Genomic DNA, 19,306 nt, shown 5'->3' with positions numbered 1-19,306 from the left:
GGATCTTTCTCTCTTGAACGTCCATCGTCGACACAACAAGGTAGCGGAGGAAGAAGATGAAGAAGGACCAGCGGCGCGGCGGCGGCGGAGGAAGAAGATGAAGAAGGAGCAGCGGCACCGTTCTCGCGACTTCGCCCGACGAAACATATTGGGTCAGACGGTCTGACCCAATAGTTTCACATATCTTTTTTAGAATCCTACAACTTTCTTCAATCTCCTTATTCCCGTGAAAAGAAAGAAGTAAACACTATATCTTAGAATTGAGAGAGTACTTCTTTCCAGAATCCCTAAACAAACTGAGCGATTCTTCACATTATGATAAATCACTTGTTTTAAGCAATAAGAATGCATGATGAGAAATTTTCCTCTTCTTCCAAGGGAATGCAGGTGAGCCTAGAAAATAGACTGATTGAAGCAGTATATATCTTGGTCATGCATATATATTCTCAAAGAGCACCATGAAATTCATTGATATTAATAACAATAATCATGGATAAGTTCAGTGTTCGTCTGAGATCCACAGTAGATGTTATTCCATGCTAAGTTCAAATATGATTGTTGCACAAAGTAAGACACGATATAGAAGAAGATAAGTAATATTAGAACAAACGCGAAAAAGATTGAAAATTCCATGGTGGTCATAAATAATTATGACCATTGAAATTTAATGTTTCAAAATGATTCTAAATTTTAAAATATGGATCCATAATTATTGTAAACCATTATATATGCACGGTCATATTTATTATTACCACCATAACGACAATAACGGAAAAGACCGCGTTTTATTTCATGCAGCAGCTTGCCAACAATTAAACACATCCACAATGCTATCAGAGGCCCAATGGTAACATATAGTAAATCAGGTATTATATAGCTATCCACCAGTTGAACAGGTTCCAACAAGCCAACTGTGTGAATAACTGCTTAGCAAGAAGCAACAGCCCATATTCTGCAGCTCCCTGTTCATTTACAATCAAGTTTTCTATCTTCTGGCCATCCAAATTCTTCTAATAATGCCAATACAACACCGTTTGTCCAGCCAAAACCAGTCTGCGAGTAAAATCAAATTTATATCAGCGAGAAACATATATGTTTCTTTGTATAAGCTCTTTTCCAACCCCCACAAAATCAAGGAAAAATTTCAGTGAAGATTATATATTCAGTTGAGTTAGGGTCTGTTCTCTTCGGCATAAAACAACTGAACTGAACCGAACTGAACTGAAATGAATAGTGATATGTGAGAGTAAAAGCATTGTCAAGAGCTGAACTGAACTGAACTGAACTGATCTGAACTGAACTGAACTGAACTGAACTGAACTGAACTGATCTGAACTGAACTGAATTGAATAGAAAATAAGCTGGGGAGAACAGGCCCTTAGCACTGAGAAACTGAATCCTAAATACTTTATCTCCAAAGAATTGACATGCTACTTATTCTTCAGATAAATACCTGAGGTATATATTCACCACCGCTTCCATATTCCCCACATTTTTCTACATTGTATTTTTCATGCATATCTCCAGTTTGCTTGTAGCTTGCATGGTTGGTCCTAATCCACCTGATAGCTATATCTTCTGCCATTGTATAGGCTTCCTTGGATCCGGACTTTGCAAGAGCTTCAATTATGATATGTTGCATGGGAGCCCAGCCATTAGGATAATCCCTGGTCACACAATCTCTATCAACTCGATACAAAGCTAAAAACATACAAAAATGCATTACTTGAGATTTATGAAAGAAGGGTAATAGGCAAATAACCATTGTTCTCCTGAATTTGTTAAAGAAGTAGCAATCCCAGCAGCACAAACCAAGCCTGAACTTGCAAGGCTTTTCATGACCTTCTCCGCCAAGTGAGCTTCAAAATACAAAGTCACTCATACTACATTGCAATATATAAATCTTTCATCATCTGTGATCCTGCTACAGGCAGATTGAAGAGACCGTATTCCAATATAGCCATATAGGAGGACAACAGTATACCGAAGAATCCATAAGGAATAGCAATGACACGAACACCCCAGCAGCAAGACAAGTTAACTCTTAGGTGATCTTATGTCCGTAAATATATAGCAAAAAATGAGTTTAGACGAGGACAACAGTATCCCGAAGTACTTTTACCAAAAGCAGAGAAAGTGGCCTAACATAACAAAGAGCTATAACATAAGTAATATGAGGGAGCATGATAATTACCTGAATCAAATGGCTTAATCCATAAAGGAACGAAGTTAGAAGCAAACAAATTCTGATTCTGATGAGAAGCTTCCCAAGTTTGATTATCCTGTGAGATTTAACAAAGAGGTCAAAAAATATTCAAGAAAGCATATAACAATAGGATGTATTCAAATCTCACCTTGCAAGTGATCCAGCAGTCAAGCCATTGGCTCATCTTTTCATTCCAGAAGATAGAGCTAAATGCCTTCTCTCTTGCTTGAGAAGCTTCAAGAAATTGCACAGCAATGCTATTTTCTCCCGCTACTTTTGCAAGGAAAGTTATATCAAGCTCCATCTGAGGAGAGCAGAGGGAACAGTTTTTAGCACACAGCAAGAACCACCAAATTGACCTCATGTCATGTAACTAAAACATACCTTGAGTATGTAGGCATTCAAATCTACAGGTATTATTGTTGTTGTGGTCAATGTTGTTAGATCAGACGTATTCCTGCAGTAAGACACGGTAAACTCTTCATCCCATATGACAACAGGCCATCAAATGGTAAACCAAAACATACTCTTTTTTGTGCAAAATCACAATAAGCTTTGCTGATATCCCTTTTTCAGGACCATAGCAGACCCGAGCAGATATATGCATTTCACAACTAAGAAAACTGGGAAGAAACATGGGCTTGTGATTTTTAAATTGTAATATCTCCTACAAGGTTTAATTACTGGATTAGAGTACACTATCTAAGAATTGAAGGATAATTGGACAAACAGTTTGACACCCTCTGAATGTTGCTTGCCATCCATTTTATTCGATACTAGACTAGAGACCACGACTAATGCAATATATCTAAAGAAGGTAACTGTAATTATCTATCTGAAGGTAGCTATAATTTTCAATTTAAATGTCTGAATCTTGTATAATCATGAAAAGCTGATGGTTTTCTGTTGAGCATATAACAGAGAGAATCATGGCACAAGCAATGCCCACAAAAAAAAAATGAAGAGGGAGATGAATGATTTACCATGAAACCAATCCCATTTTTTTACCTCATCCATCGTGTACTAAAATCCCATCCAGATTCAGCAGCTGAAGCAATCTCACGGTAGAGCTTCTGTTTATCAGCTCCAGCAGGCAGCTTTGAAGCGGTTTCCTGGTCCTGCAGAAAGAACAATCAAAGAGTCAAATGTATGCTTGGATTGTACAGCTCTTACTTTCCTGTTGCAAAGTGGAAGATGAGCATACAATAGTCGAAGATTCTGGCCTTGGTGTATTCCACATAGCATAATATCTACTCAAATTGTGACTGCAGCCTCTAGAATCACGAATTGTCACCTGATGCATTCCTACCAAACAAGTTGGGTTACAATAGAACAGTGGAATCAGTAGACACGAAAAATGATCAGAAAGCCGATATGAAAACAAATATAACCACGTTATAGGCACCTGAATTCCAAAATTTATATTCTTTGAGTAGGGCAGGAAGAGCCTTCTTAACCAGATTCATGTCACCTGTTCTTTGGTAAATCGCATGCACCATTGAGCTCAATAGAGGAGGTTGGCTATAGAAGAAAGAAACTTCAGATGTTTCACAGTCCAATCAATAGATGCCTAAATAGTTGGAGTAAAATATTTGGCAGCATATAAAGGTCGAAACTTTAACATTATGGATGCCTGTCTCCAAAACTTTGATGCAAGATCAGCCATTAAGAATAACAATTCTGTGATGGACAAAATCAGATACCTTAAGCAAACTATGATATGCCTCTTACTTGTAGCCTAACCTTTTTCCAATCTAGAGTCTAACCAAACAGTTATCTGCATACATATCGACTTCCCTAAGCCCACAACAGACTGTCTTGTAAATGAGAGAAATATGCCCTTCGTCTAACAAAATTGTCCCCATATCTTTTTTTTGTTTTTCTAATTTTAATACATTCCTTCATTTACAAATGCAAATTTACCAAATCATACACTGTTAATTATATGTCAATTCATTAATGATCTTCTCAAAGTTTGTGAAAAATCAACTAGGACAAACCTTATGGGGGAGCGGAAACAGTACACGGCGTGTGTTTATCCCTCAAACTCTCTTTCATACTACAAACTCTGTAACAACAGTATCTTTCACCTTTATTCTATTTCCAGTTTTGCACTTCATCCATCAGACTTTCTGGCTCTCCATGGACTCTAAAATTAGCTTTACAGTTTTCCAGTTTTAATACATTAGTATTATTAATCACATGGAGCTTTTCGGTGGGGAAAAGAAACATCTATCTATAAAATGTATATCGCATGATAACTAGCTAAATACTTTATGCATTGGGCATGTTCTACTTCTCATAAGATAGAAATGGTACCATAGTAGCCTAAGTCCTGATAACTCATAGCTTAGTAAAGCTGCCTCACAATCATGGTCAAACTAATGTCCGATGATTTATAATTCGAAAAAATATATACTAGATATGAAAAAGTCTCAGTCACCTGCGATTGGTGTAATATGCTCTGGCACCATTAAGCACATGTCCATACTTGTCAACAAGATATATGAGGTTAGTTACGATTGCTGTTGCAGTCTTGTGCATTTTACTAGCTAGCAAGCCCCTGCAAACAAAGATATAAATCTCATAATACATAACAACTCTTTCCAGCGTTGAACGTTATACTAACATATTATACACTATACAGTCTTTTGAAATAGTATACTCTTCATTCCTGCATAGATATGGCAAGATTAAGGTACTCCAAAAAAATGAGAATGGGAGATCTGTGGCAGAGGACTTTCATTTAAATCCTGATAACTCTATCCTATTAAAGATAGGTCTATGTCCAAGCAGAAAATTACATGTTCTAGTAACTCTAAACTTCAAGATAGAGAAACACAAGAATACCACAAATTAGATTGTGCCCACCAAGAAAACATCATCCAGATGCAAGATTTGAACTACTTCCTCCGTTTCATAATACTCGCTACACTTTCCATTGTGGGAAGTTTCACATTACTTGCTAGTTGCTAGTTTGCTACACTTCCTGTTTGGGCAATAAACTTTCTCTATCTCTCTCCTCCACATGGGTTCCTTTTCTTTTTTACTCTCTACATCTCTCTTCTCCAAAAATTGTCAAAGAGTTTGTGAATTGAGAAGTGTAGCGAGTAATATGAAACGGAGGAAGTACTCGAATTAGATCAGCCATGTTGTCTCTGAATGTAATATGAAATTGACAGACACACTGCCCGAGTATTATATATATTTTTCTTAATAATTTTTTAATACGAGACAACTAACGACGATACTGCTATCTTTACTTGTCCTTGTAAGCTGTGACGACTGTAAGCAAAACTGAGCATGGGCTTTTTCTAAATGATGATATCATGCTAGATATCTAAAGCAATATGACTTCAAACAAGTGCAAAGGTCTGGCTCATAAGTCTTCATTGTCAACAATTAAATATACCAATTGTTCAATGTTTCAGCATCAACAACAAATTTGTCAAATTATTGAAAACTACCATTCTATTTTTTTAGTTGACCCGTTTCCTTTGGACACACATCTCAATGCACTATTTTAAGCTTTTATATCTCTAATTGATTAAGCAAAAATTACAAAAAATTGATATTATGAAAATATACATTGAGACGAATCTAACAAATCTCACATGGGTATATCTTTTCTAAAGTATAAATCACAAAAGATAGTCAAAGCTACACATGTGAATAGTATCAAAAGTCAAAAAAACGGAGGATGTATGTTCTACATCAGTTAACAACTCAAACACTAACAAAGTCAACCTTATAGGGGTTTGCAACCTTGATTATAACATGTATTACTATTACTCTAATAGAAAAAAAAAAAACATGCACTTTCAACACCACCCAAACTAAAACAGATGGAACCTTGTGTCCTTGGAATCTGAAATTTTTGTATTATATTAGTCAGTCAATAAATGAATAAAACATCAACATCAAACCACACAATAAGTGGACAAGAACACACCCCTTTCTTAGGTTGAGCAAGCAACTTAACCAATTAGAAGCTAAGAAAATATGTAAATTAATAGAATTTTTATATAGGGTGGGCCGAACTTATTGATTAATTTTTTTGAAAACCACCTGCTCCACCATACCTATTTGCATTACTATCCCAAATAGGTTACTTATAATTATTCTGGATCATGGGGTGGGCCGAGGCCCGGGTAGACCATCCCTAGATCCTCCCCTAGACTACAATAAATTAAAGAAAAAACAATGTTGAAGATCAAACCTGATAACCCAATAAGAATCCCAGTAATAGACCTCTCTAAACCTTGAACCAGGAATAATACAAGATTCAGGCACAGGAAGCAAAGTATGTAATTCAGGGTACTCTTTTACAGCAGGTGAAACCTTTCTACTCAAATTCTTCCATAATGAATGAACTTGCAATGCCCAAGCTCTAACATCAGGGTTCTTCACTTTTGGTAAAAACCCATGTGGCTCAGCCACAAAATCAGCTGGTTTAGCATAAATCAAATCATCCCCAGCTCCATTAAAGTGTTCTTGTATGAACCTTTGTAATTCGACAGCCGAAACTATACCATTTTGTGTTCTTGGCAATCTAGCAAATGCTTTCTGAGTGATTGAAAGATTAGATTTCAATGAGAAATCAATATAAAGTTTGGGATCAAAGTTTTTGGGTCCAAAAGTATTGAGGGCAGTTTCTTGGACTTGTTCTAAGAAAGCTATGAGAGGGATAGTGGGAGTTAATGGACCTGTATCAATAGCAGCACTACAGGTTGGTGGGTGTGACATGACTGGCAAAGTTAAAGAGAGAATTATTAAAATCACTGTAAAACTGCAAATTCTAGCATAAAAATTTGCCATTTTTAGAGAGAAAATTTGGGATTTTGAAATGAATTAAAATCTGATGGGATGAATTTATACAAATAGAGATTGAAGACATCATTTTCAAACCGACGACTAGAAAGCAAGTCAAAAAAATGTGGTTTTGCCCCTTTTTTTTTTTTTTGAAATTAAAATTATGTGGTTGGATCTTTCTCAATGATTTACCACCATGAAGTTTCAGTAAGTGGGAGATTTCAATCGAAGAAGTGAACCTAGCTTTAAGTGGGGAAGATGATGAAGAACTAAATCAATGATTAGATTCTCCGCTTTAAGAAAAAAAAAGTTATGATTTCTAGTATAATTAATTAGTTAATCAAACATGTTTTTTCTTGGGGAGAACAAAGTGATAGAGAATAATATTAGGATAATATTTTCTTTTTCTATTAGGATAATACTTTGGAGAAATGATAAACATCTATTTGATAGATGAAAAAAACATCTATCAGGCATTATAATAATACACAAGTTATTAAAAGAGACGGTCTAATTTTATGTTAAAATTAGACTAACTTAAGTTTATCATTTTATTCAAAAAGCCCATAACTTTATTCAAAAAGCCCATTACTTATCTTCTTTCTATTGAGCTTAATATGTTGCCTAATTTTAAATTAAAATTAGACGGTCTCTTATAAGACCAACTCATAATAATATATTCCAACAAAAGGTACTTGTGGTCCCCTAAGGAAAGGACTTTAGTACCCCTCACTTTAATATGCGAAAAGACTTGATTACCCTTGATAGATGTTTTTTTGCATCTATCAATTATACGTTTATCATTTCTCTAATACTTTGTATAGATACCTAATTACGGTAGGACTAGGATTGTAAACTCTCCAGATCACGGAGTTTTACACAATCTAACACAAAGTTTGTGGAGAATCGCCTTTGTGAGATTAGCTTTCACACTCATTCAATCAACTTTTTTTTTTTTTGAAAGACATTCAATCAACTTATGATTGTTGCTTAGAAGCTAATCAAAGGTTTAATTAAATAAATGGGGAAAACAACAGACATTATTCAACAAAACATGCAAGTTTATACTACAGAAAAAGAGAAACTTATATTTAATCAAATGTTTTTGCTTGAAGAAATAAACTTCCCAAATGATCCAATTACTCTAACTATTGACACAATTCTCTAAAATAGCAAATTAACTAACTTGAATGCCCAAAAAAGCCTGAAAAATCTTCATATGAAGAAAAAGTTGCAGTTGTGGAAATTAACAATATGTTTGGTTCAATTTTTTTTAGTAAAGGAAAAGAAAAGAAGAGGAGAGAAAGCAAAAGAATGAAAGATAAAGGAAAAAAACTTAATTTTCCATATTTGGTATAAATTTTCTCTTTCTTCCCAAATTCCCTCGCTTCTGGGAGGAAAGAAAAGTGATATTTTATTAAAGAGTCTTTCCTTCTGATTGCTTCCATTTCCTTTCCCGTAAAATTTTTTTAATGAACCAAACATTGAAAAGTAACAAAGTTAATTCCACCTCTTTTCTTTTCCTTCTAAATCTTCTCTGCCAAACAAACAGTAAAGAAATCAACCAAAAACACCAAAACTCATAACTTTTTTTGGTTACTGAATAAGAAACAGATAAATGATTTGCTGAGTTTTAAGATGAATTTCAAATTTAGGATTTAATGTTCTCATAAATCTCTTGTTTTTCACATACATTATACTACATAGCTATAATAATATAGACAAATGTGAAACGACCCAATTTTTTTGCTGGAATTGGAACTTTAGGTTCATCCATCATCCAATCGTTCTGTTCAATATGCCGAAATCAATCTCGACACGGAGAATTTGACATTGTGCTGAAAACAATAAACGTGGAAATTTTTGAAAACATAATTTGAGAAGGAAAAAGAACAAAATTCAATTGATACCGCAAAATTCTTACAAGTTACAATGATGATACTCATGGGTCGTATTGGAATATTAGGTTAATAAGGAGTTTAGTTCAGTATGTATTCCTACATGCAATTAGGGTTGTTCAGAGTGCGGTCTGGACCGCACCAAACCGCAACCGAAATCGTTTTTCGCGGTTTGCGTTGGTTTGCGGTTTGGGTTATGATTTCAAGCAAACCGCAGTTTGCAGTTTAGGTTGGGTTTTAATTTTGAGAAGGTATTGTGTCAGACTCGTCTGACACAATATAACTGGTCGGACCATATCAGTTAGAAGCACTTGGGTTTCAATTGGTCTTCATTTTTTTTCAGCTAGTCTTCATTTTTTTCAGTTAGTCTTAATTTTTTTCAGTTAGTCTTCATTTTTTTCAGTTGGTCATCATTTAGTTAATGTTTTTTAGTTAGTTTCTAATTTTTTTTCAGTTAGTCTTCATTTTTTTTTTCAGTTAGTCTTAATTTTTTTCAGTTAGTCTTCATTTTTTTCAGTTGGTCATCATTTAGTTAATGTTTTTCAGTTAGTTTCTAATGTTTTTCAGTTAGTCTTCATTTTTTTCAGTTAGTCTTAATTTTTTTTCAGTTAATATTTTTCAGTTAGTTTCTAATTTTTTTCAGTTAGTCTTCATTTTTTTCCAGTTGAAATCCAACTAATACTTTTCTCCAACAACTGTATCCTCCATTTCATAAATCTCTGCCTTTTTTCTTCATCAGAGAATGTTTTCTGGTACAATTCCTTATCTTGAAAAGCACCATAAACATTATAACACATAGGGGACCTTCTTTGCTAAATCCATGCATGAAAACCATCTTCTCCAAATCATCACTGAAATCTTCTTTAAGCAACTCATCGATTTTAAACTCCTTCCTCCACTTATGGTGGATTTTATCATTGCGAACGCATCGTGTACTTTGAAGTCACGAATATTATTCATCAGTTCATCACCATTCACGGACATCGACATCGACATCAACTAATGCAACTATCAACATCAACCAATGCAACTATCATCATCAATGAAGCTATAATCATATATCATCAACCATTTGATCAACATCATAAGAATTAGAATTGAAAGCAATAACTCGCATCGAATCAGGGTAGATAATTGAGCAAGAATCGAGTAAGAAAAGGAGCCGCGGCGACGTTCTCCTTCGTCCGACGAACATATTGGGTCAGATTCGTCCGACGAACATATTGGGTCAGACAGTCTGAACCAATACTTTCACTTAAATTTTTGGAAGCCAAAACCGCACCGCAAACCGCAATTTTATATGTTTTTTTAAAGAAAATAATTTAAATACACTTGACAAGGTGACATACAAGTATAAAACTGAAAAAGAAGTTTGAAATAAAGAACTTTAACACTTTTGCTATTTGGACTCTTATTAACAAAAAAAAAATTACTTTTATATTACAAAATTAATGTCGCGGAGGAAAAATTAGTCAAACCGCACCAAACCGTTTTTGTGCGGTTCGGTTTGGGTTGGAAAAATATCAAACCGTATATTTGCGGTTTGGGTTGGGTTACATCCCGAACCGCACCAACCCAAACCGCAAACACCCCTATCTGCAAAGTTGTTAGGAATTTTAGTCAACCCATCTCATTAAAGGATAGCGAATATATATACAATTTACGGCGCGTCTTGTGTGTGGCCAGCAACACATGAAATTACAGGTGTGGCCGCGCGCGACATGCTATCAGTCCATCAGCTCATTTCAAATAATCATATCTCACTCGTTTTTCATCAGAATTGAGCTTTTGACTAAGCGTTGGAAAGCTATCGACCCAAAGTTTCATCTCCAACTTGGATCTTCCCAAAATATTAAATGTGTTGTGAGATATGACCTTTTAAAGTTGACCCTTATGCACAAACACTTATAAACAAAGGGAGTTCCTCTTATGAAGAGATGGAGTTACCCTTATGACGAAATGGAATTACTTGTATGAGTATGTGGTTATTTTTAACAATAAAAGGGTGTCAATTGGGGTTACTCATCCATCTTCCTCACAATTGTTCACAAAAGTAACCCCATTTTATTATATGAGTAACCCTATTTTTATCATATGAGTAACCCCATTTTTATCATATGAGTAACTCGATACTAGTAATGTCATTTAATCTATGAGTAACCTCGTTTAACCTTATGAATAACTCAATTAATTCATACTAGTAACCTCGTTCATTTATACAAGTAACTTCAATAAATCAGGCGAGTAACCTCATTTAATCTTACGAGTAACCCTAAAGGTTCACAAAAGTAACTGCATTTATTCAAATGAGTAACTTCATTCATTCATAAAAGTAAACTGATTAATAACCTCATTTATTCAAATGAGTAACCTCATTTGTTCACAAAACTAACTTCGTTTTTTCATACGAGTAACCTCATTAGTTCACAATATTAACCTTATTTAATCATATAATGACCCTATTTGATCAAGTAACCCTAACATGTTCACAAAAGTAATCCCATTTTATTATATGAGTAACCCCATTTTTATGATCATATGAGTAACCCAATTAATTCATACTAGTAATGTCATTTAATCTATGAGTAAACTCATTTAATCTTATGAGTACCCGGTTAATTCATACTAGTAACCTCATTTATTTATATAAATAACTTCAATAAATCATACAAGTAATCTCATTTAATCATACGATTAACCCCAAAGGTTCATAAAAGTAACCGCATTTGCTTATAAGAGTAACCACATTTCTTTATAGGAGTGACACCCTTTATTGCTAAATTTAACCACATACTCATACAAGTAACTCCATTTGGTCATAAGAGTAACTCCATCTATTCATCAGAGTAACTCCATTTGTTTATAAGTGTTTGTGCATAAGGGTCAATTTCAAAAGGTCATATCTCACAGCAGGGGCGGATCCAGGATTTCGAATTTGGTGGGGCACCAAATTACAAAAGAAAAATCATAATATCATATTTTAAAACAATGCAACAATTTAATTTTCACAACCTTAATAAATTATCCAATTTCCCAACCCAAGTTTCTTTTATTTAGAACATCTTGCCAGTATGCAAGAAAAACAGAACAGACAAGTACGAGTGTGTGTCGACTTCAGAGACCTAAATGCAGCTTGCCCTAAAGATGACTTCCCACATCTGGTTTCAGTGTAAGCAGGATTCCCACGAAAAAGGGCTGCGGTTCCATCCCGCCTTGAGAGGTAATATTATTAAGTATTCAATACTATCTCCATTTTTGCATTTATTTGTAAAGGAAAGAAAAAGTAATCGCTATATCACAAACAAAAAAATGGTTAAAATTAGAGCTGGAACTCAGGGAGATGGATACTATTTAAAATATGAAATGAAGAAGAAGAATGAAGAAGAAAAAAAATGCTAAAATAGTGAAGAGAAAGAGTAAGAAGTAAAAGAAAAAGAAAAAACAAAACAAAACAAAAGGTATTAAGCAAATATGAAAGAAAAGAAAAAAAGGAAAAAAAAAAGGAAAAAAAAGTAAAAAAAAAAGAAAGCATAAAATGCGTGTAGGGGAATCGAACCCGCGGGCCGCGGCAAGAGCATTTACATGATACTAAGAGAACCACTGGACCAAGTTGCATTATATGTAATTATTACGCGCGTTTTAATTTTAACCTATTGTAAAAAATCTGCTTGATGTTAAAAGTAAAAAGAATCCGATTTTTTTTTTTGGTGGGGCACGTGCCACCTAGAACCCTTAATAGGCTCGTCCCTGTTTCACAACATACTTAATATTTTGGTAAGATTCAAGTTGGATATGAAAATTTTGCTCGATAGCTTTCCAGCGCCTGGTCAAAAGTTTGATTCCGATGAAAAACAAGTGAGATATGACCATTTATGTCCATCTACGACTCCAAGTTCTGGACTAATATTCGTCAAACTAAGCACATTTCTCCATGGAACCTCGTGATGGGACAAAAACAAAGCATTTGACAACTTTCTCCAATTTCGAACGAGTAGCTTTACAAAGTTTGAAACCTCAAAATCGACTCTTAAGTTTATTCGATCTGATATTTCATTACCCAGTACTTTAAATCTAACCGGTTCAGATATCATGAATGTAGTTACAAAATATGATTCTTACAAGTGATTAACATTTGTATTCTCTAAACACAATTTTCTGATTGCTCCTTTCAATGGACCAAAACTTAAACACTTTGGGAAAAATTCATATCGAATATCAAAAAGCGTGTGGAAAAAGTCTGTCATGTATTCACCACTAAATTGATAACCACTATATTCAAGAAATTCGTGAGTGATGAACCAAATATTTCGCACCATATAACCAAATATGTATACAGAAGCTTTGTTAACCAAATATCTACAACTTGAATCATCAAAACTAATATCTACAAAAAAAAAATAGATTAAGATACTACACTAGTGAAGAGGTAGACAATCTTGAGCCGATAGTGAAGCACTTGTGTAACTAACATCTCGTTCGAACTTGTTTGATACACTCCTCCCACTAGGTACAAAATTTTTCCCCATCATTTTCAACAGTTAGTTTTATAATATATCTTCAGGTAACACATTAGATTGATAGAACCATTTTTCATCTTCCATTTTTTGTACTTCATCCGTTTTAAAATAGATGCTACATTGTTGACTAAAACGCTTGTCGATGCACTACTTTGACTACTAATATCTTTAATTATGTATTAGAGTAAAGTATAAAATTTTGATTTTCTGAAAATATACATTAAGACAAATCCAACAACATATTACATTATAACTATTTCATCTTGTATAACAACCTCTTCTCCTAATATGTAACAAACTTTGGTGTTTTGTTGGAAAATGGAGTTGCGACACAACATGGGATAAAAAAATAGGAAAGATGAATTTCCAGATTTCGGTCCAATCCTGGACCAAAGCACACTCTTCCGCAATAACGCGATTGCATCCGCTATATTTTTCCTATGGCTGCAGAGGCAACTCAGGATAAATAAAACTTAAAGAAGCATCTCTAAAAGCCAATAACACAATTATAAGGTTGTGAAAAGACTAGGGTCGGACCAGAATTTTCGGTTCGGTTCAGTCTAAACTCGGAATTTTTGATTTAAATAATTTTATATTTATTTTCTGAAATGAATATTTTAAGAAAAGGATATTATAGTATTTTCACTGATTTTTAATTATTTTTGCGGGAATATGGCGCCAAAATTGGATTTGTTAAGCTTTTGGTATTAAATCCTAGTCAAAAAATTCAGAAAACCAAAAAAAAAAAAAAAATTTGGGGGCCATATATTCCTATGGGATTTATGGTGATTGGAAGAAGTTTTGTTTTCCTATGACTTCCAAATTTATGATGGAAGTTACAAATCTTGGTTTAATCTCCTAATTTATGGTGAATGTTACAAAGTATTTAATTTTTGAAATTAAGTACTACATATTCTACTCCTGTAAATACCGCATACCTTAAGGGCATGTTCTCTTCGGCATAAAACAGCTGAACTGAACTGAACTGAACTTATTGGAGCTGAACTGAACTGAACTGAACTGAATTGAACTGAACTGAACTGAACTGAACTGAACTGAATTGAATTGAATTGAATTGAATTGAATTGAATTAAATTAAATCGAATGAAATTGAATGTAATAAATATATAAATAATATTTTAAACAATAATAATATGAATATTAAATAATAATTATAATGATAAGTAATAATAATGAATAATAATAATAGTATTTTTGATATTTTTAAATGATAGTTATAAATAAATAATATTAATAATTATTAATTAATAATAATAATAATAATTAATGATAATAATGATAATTAATAATAATCATTTTATATTATTTGTATTAATATATTAATACTTGATGATATATAATAACAATAATATCTAAGAAGTAAATTAATATTACTATTTTAATAATTAGATTTAATAATATAAAAATATTAGTAACAAAAATAATGATTGGGTTGGACCGCGAAAATTACATCATAAAACGTCTTGACGCGATTTGATTGGTTTATAGGCTAAAAAAGTGGGTTTATTTGTGCTTTGACCTAAACCATGTTCCTCCTAATAATAATAGTAATAATAATGAGTAAAGGTATAATAAACAAAATAATATATAGAAACAACAACAATAATAATACTTAATAGTAATGATATATATTTAAATAATAATAATAATGATAATAATAATAATAATAATAATAACAGTAATTAGTAAAATAAATTATACCAACATAATAATAATATTTAACAAAATGATTATAAAAGAGCTGAGCTGAGCTGAATTGAACTTATTGGAGCTGAACTGAACTGAACTTATTAAAGCTGAACTGAACTGAAATAAACTGAACTGAAAATAAGCTGGGGAGAACAAGCCCTAAGCCATCTTTTTCACACAAAAACTTTAAAGAATCCATACTCTCTTATTTCAAAGTTGTTCTTTCTCTTCCTATCTATTCTAATTTTATATTTCTTATTCAAGTTTCAATTTTCTTTGGTTTAAGAAAAATATTTTCATATTTCTTACTCAAAAATATTATGCTCATGATAGGTCAGTCATGATTAAGTTCATGTGGTAAATTACTTATTGGTTGGTTATGAGAAAGCTCAAGTATAAGAATAAGTTTATGAGGAAAGGAGGTTTTTCATGACTTACAAGTCATATTATTATTATTTCCGCTTGATTAATATCAAGAGCTTCAAAGTCCACTTGTTGGCAATTACAATTACCCCTTGATATAGCTCCGTCATGGGATGACTAGCTTGGGGGTGTGCACACTTAGCAAAATAGAAGGGGAGATAAGAAGAGGAATTGTTTTCAGGATTATTTTTAATCCAAGTTGTTTGGAAAGAGTTTGTTCTTAAAAGGTTATTCTTGAATTATTATTCAAGTGTTTGGAAAGAGTTTGTTCTTAAAGGTTATTCTTGAATTATTATTCAAATTTGGAAAGAGTTTGTTCTTAAAATGTTATTCTTGAATTATTATTAAGTGTTTGAAAATAGTTTATTCTTAAAGAGTTATTCTTGAATTATTGATGATGGAGTTTTCGAAATGAAAAATTGTTATGAACTAACAAATGTGTTACTTATCTAGTACATTTCTTACTCAATTTTATACTGACGCGTATTTCCTTTTTTCCTATTTGGCTTTGCCCTGTTTACCTTTTTGGTAAGCATTTTTGCAGGTGAATTTTGGATGTGCATGGGAGCATAATAGGAAGGGGATCTTCACCTAGATTAGGGTTTTTAATTATATTGAGTTTTGAGACAATATTTACTTTTATCAGTAAAGAAGTATTATTATTTTTGGTTAAAAGTCTTTTGTTGTAAGTTATTTTGTTAGTTAGTAGTCGATTGCCAAAAGCGTGTTAGTCACGTGGCGGTAATACTCCTAAATTACTCAAATATTATTACTAAATTATTTATTTAAAAGTGAGTAATTTGGGGGTGTTACAAAAAGGAACAGACATATTCATACCAAAATCATGTGAAAGATTCAAGAACAAGGTTAGATGAACATTCAAATGGTAAGTGTGTAACGAGAAGCAATATAGAGATATGATTGATTCTTTACACTACTTAATTGCAAGTAGACCAAATATTGCTTTTAGTGTTGGTTTATGTGCACGATTCCAATCAAATCCTAAAGAACCTCACTTAATAACAACTAAGAGAATTCTTAGGTATTTGAAAGGAATCCTCGAAATGATATTTTTGATTTTGTAAGTTATTCGGATGCGGATTATGCTAGGGACTTGGTTAATAGCAAGAGCACATCAGACATTGTTTAGTACCTAGGAATAAGCTTGGTCTCATGGAGTTCAAAGAAGCAAAATAGAGTTGCTTTGTCCACTGTAGAGGTTGAGTATGTGGCTGCTGCTGCGTGCTGTTCGGATCAAGCAACATGTAAAAGACTTTCGTATAAAGTTTAAGTGTGTTTATATCTACTGTGATACTACTAGTGTTATTTGCATTTTCAAGGGTCAAGCATATACACATTAGGCATCATTATTCTTAAGGTTAATGTAGAAAAAGGTCTTGTAAAAGTTGAATTTTGTCCTACTGAAAATCAAATAGCTGACATATTGACTAAACCACTTTCTAGAAAAGCGCGATTGAAGAAGATCTGCTATTGTGGCACAAGCGTTGCGGTCTTGCCAGCTTGTCCCTACTAAACAAACTAAATGGGAAATACTTAGTGATTGATTTACCAACTATTAAGTTCACTATCCATGGTGTTTGTGATACTTGTACAAAAGGAAGTTAGATCCTCGTAAAAAGAACGAAACTAAATACTAGTACAGGTTGCTTCAGATTGACTAAAACTAAGCATTTGAACAGGTTTACTCTCAAGTAGCATTTGAGATAATGGAGAAGAAATCAGCAGATCCAAACCATAAAATGTTCTCTAAGAGAAACTTGATCCCAAGGATAATAGTTCGTACAGCATACATGGTAGTTTGAGGATTTTTTGCGGCAATGCTCCCATTTTTTGGAGACATCAGCAGTGTAGTAGGAATTGGTTCATACCCCTTGGATTTCATCCTTCCTATGCTTCTTTACAACATGACTCATAAACCATCAAACAAATCAGCCGTTTACTTGGTTAACATTTCGATCATCATCATCTGCACTGGTGCTGGACTTCTAGGCGCTATCTCTTCTTTCAGGAAGTTGATTCTCGATGCGAAACAGTTTAAACTCTTTAGCAACAATATTGTGGATTAGTACTGGGGTAAAGTACACTCACATTGATATACTTGCTTCTGATATACAGGCCAGTGTTCACTGTTCAGTCCAGCTTCTTAGGCAGTAATTTTGTAGCTTGGCAGGATACATTTAAGGGTAATTTTTGCTAACTGTAAATTGAAGTTTGTCGAGAAAAAAATGTGTAGTTTGTGCCTATTTAGAGGTTCAATTTGTCATATAAGAATAGCAGTAGTGGGAGATATTTTCTGGTAAGGAAATTCTTTACAGTAGAATATACTTTGTGATGGTGTGATATTGTGTCTTTTGTGTATACTCACCTTACATACAAGCAAGATCCATTGTTAGCAAATAGCAATGAAGAATGCTAGTACATCTAGTCAATTTTAGTTTTTTTTCTTTTCCTGGTGTGTTTCTTATTTCTTTTTGGTATATGGGAGACAAGAAAATATGTTATAGGTCCAAGGTATCACCTCCTTGGATGTTGGAACTCTACCGACAAAGTGAACTAGTTATTGTCTTAAAACTAGTATTTAGGTTCGGGCGTTGCTCCGGGTTGGTATTGTTTTCCGAACTTGATATGCATTTTTTCTATTCCCATTTACGAGCTTCTAAGCTCAACTTAGTTGACGTGCTATAAACCCAATTAACAAATTAGGGAGCCACCTTCAAACATCAATTTGTCAAGGCAATGATTGATAAGATCATTACCAAGCTAGACTGAAATCTAACCATTGTTAGATCTCAAGCAATTATCCAATTACCAAAATCTGATAAAACAAACTCCAACAATGAAACCTTTTGCCACGCACTTCCACGCTCAATTCCATAAAACAAAAACAGAAACCCTGACCAACCATACAGACCAGGCTCAACACCTTGAAAACAAGGACTGCCTCCAGCAAGTAACAAACTTATCAAGCAGATTGAGTAAGCAGGCAACTTACTCATACTAACCCAACTAAGAACTAACAACGTAACGTGAAGAATTAAACAACTAAAGCCGACACTTAGGCTTTAGTAAGGACAACGACACAATAACTTGGAAGGGGAAGGGGAAGCCAACAAACACACTAACCGGGAATGGGGAAGGGGAGACTCACTAAGACACTAAACTAGGGGGAGGTGGGAAGGGGAAGCCCGTAAACTAAGGGGGATGGAGGGAAAGGGGAACCCGACCACCAGGGGAGGGGGAGGGGAAAACGAAGCAACACGGGGGGAGGGGGGCGACGGACAACCTAAACAAGGGAGGGGGAAGGGATGTCCGACGACCGCTACAGGGGAAGGGATGTCCGACGACCGCTACAGGGGAAGGGAAGGATATACCTTGTCGGCGAAGAGAACAACCGACTTGCCGACGAGAGCGAAAGGAACCTGTGCAGGAAATTAGATTTAACTGCTACAAGACAATCGGGGAAGGAAACGACGAAAGATATAATTAAAGCCAAGGGTAAACGGGCAAAGCTCACCGACAGCCAGTCAACCACCAGTGAGCCTCCTAGAGGGCGGGTATACTTAGGGTTTTGCCTAGGGTTTGTATGTTTTGGGGAAACGAATAAAGAGTATTGTGAGAGGTAATAATGATAATACCGTGGAAGTATCAAACAAAAGTACAGTAGAAATAATTTCAGTTCCCGCAATAAAAATCTGATTTACACTATTATAGAAGTACAT

At 34.0% G+C, this 19,306-nt stretch overlaps 1 protein-coding gene across 1 annotated transcript; it reads right to left on the bottom strand.

Annotated features, from left to right (window-relative positions):
- Positions 1-766: 766 nt before the first annotated feature.
- On the bottom strand, positions 767-7,388 carry LOC104892576 (probable trehalase). The gene is made up of 11 exons (XM_010678543.4): positions 6,426-7,388; positions 4,650-4,769; positions 3,612-3,727; positions 3,411-3,511; positions 3,215-3,324; positions 2,591-2,663; positions 2,355-2,510; positions 2,195-2,282; positions 1,763-1,859; positions 1,454-1,667; positions 767-1,053 (listed from the first exon to the last, which is right to left on the bottom strand). Exons 1-11 carry the CDS (start codon positions 7,022-7,024, stop codon positions 967-969), a joined length of 1,761 nt encoding a protein of 586 aa, XP_010676845.1. The 5' UTR covers positions 7,025-7,388; the 3' UTR covers positions 767-966.
- Between the last annotated feature and the right edge of the window lie 11,918 nt (positions 7,389-19,306).

This window comes from Beta vulgaris, chromosome 5 (genome assembly GCF_026745355.1).
Source record: "Beta vulgaris subsp. vulgaris cultivar EL10 chromosome 5, EL10.2, whole genome shotgun sequence".
Classification (NCBI taxonomy): Eukaryota; Viridiplantae; Streptophyta; class Magnoliopsida; order Caryophyllales; family Amaranthaceae; genus Beta; species Beta vulgaris.
Note: the sequence above shows the minus strand (reverse complement) of the source record. Positions and strands in the feature narration are given on the sequence as shown.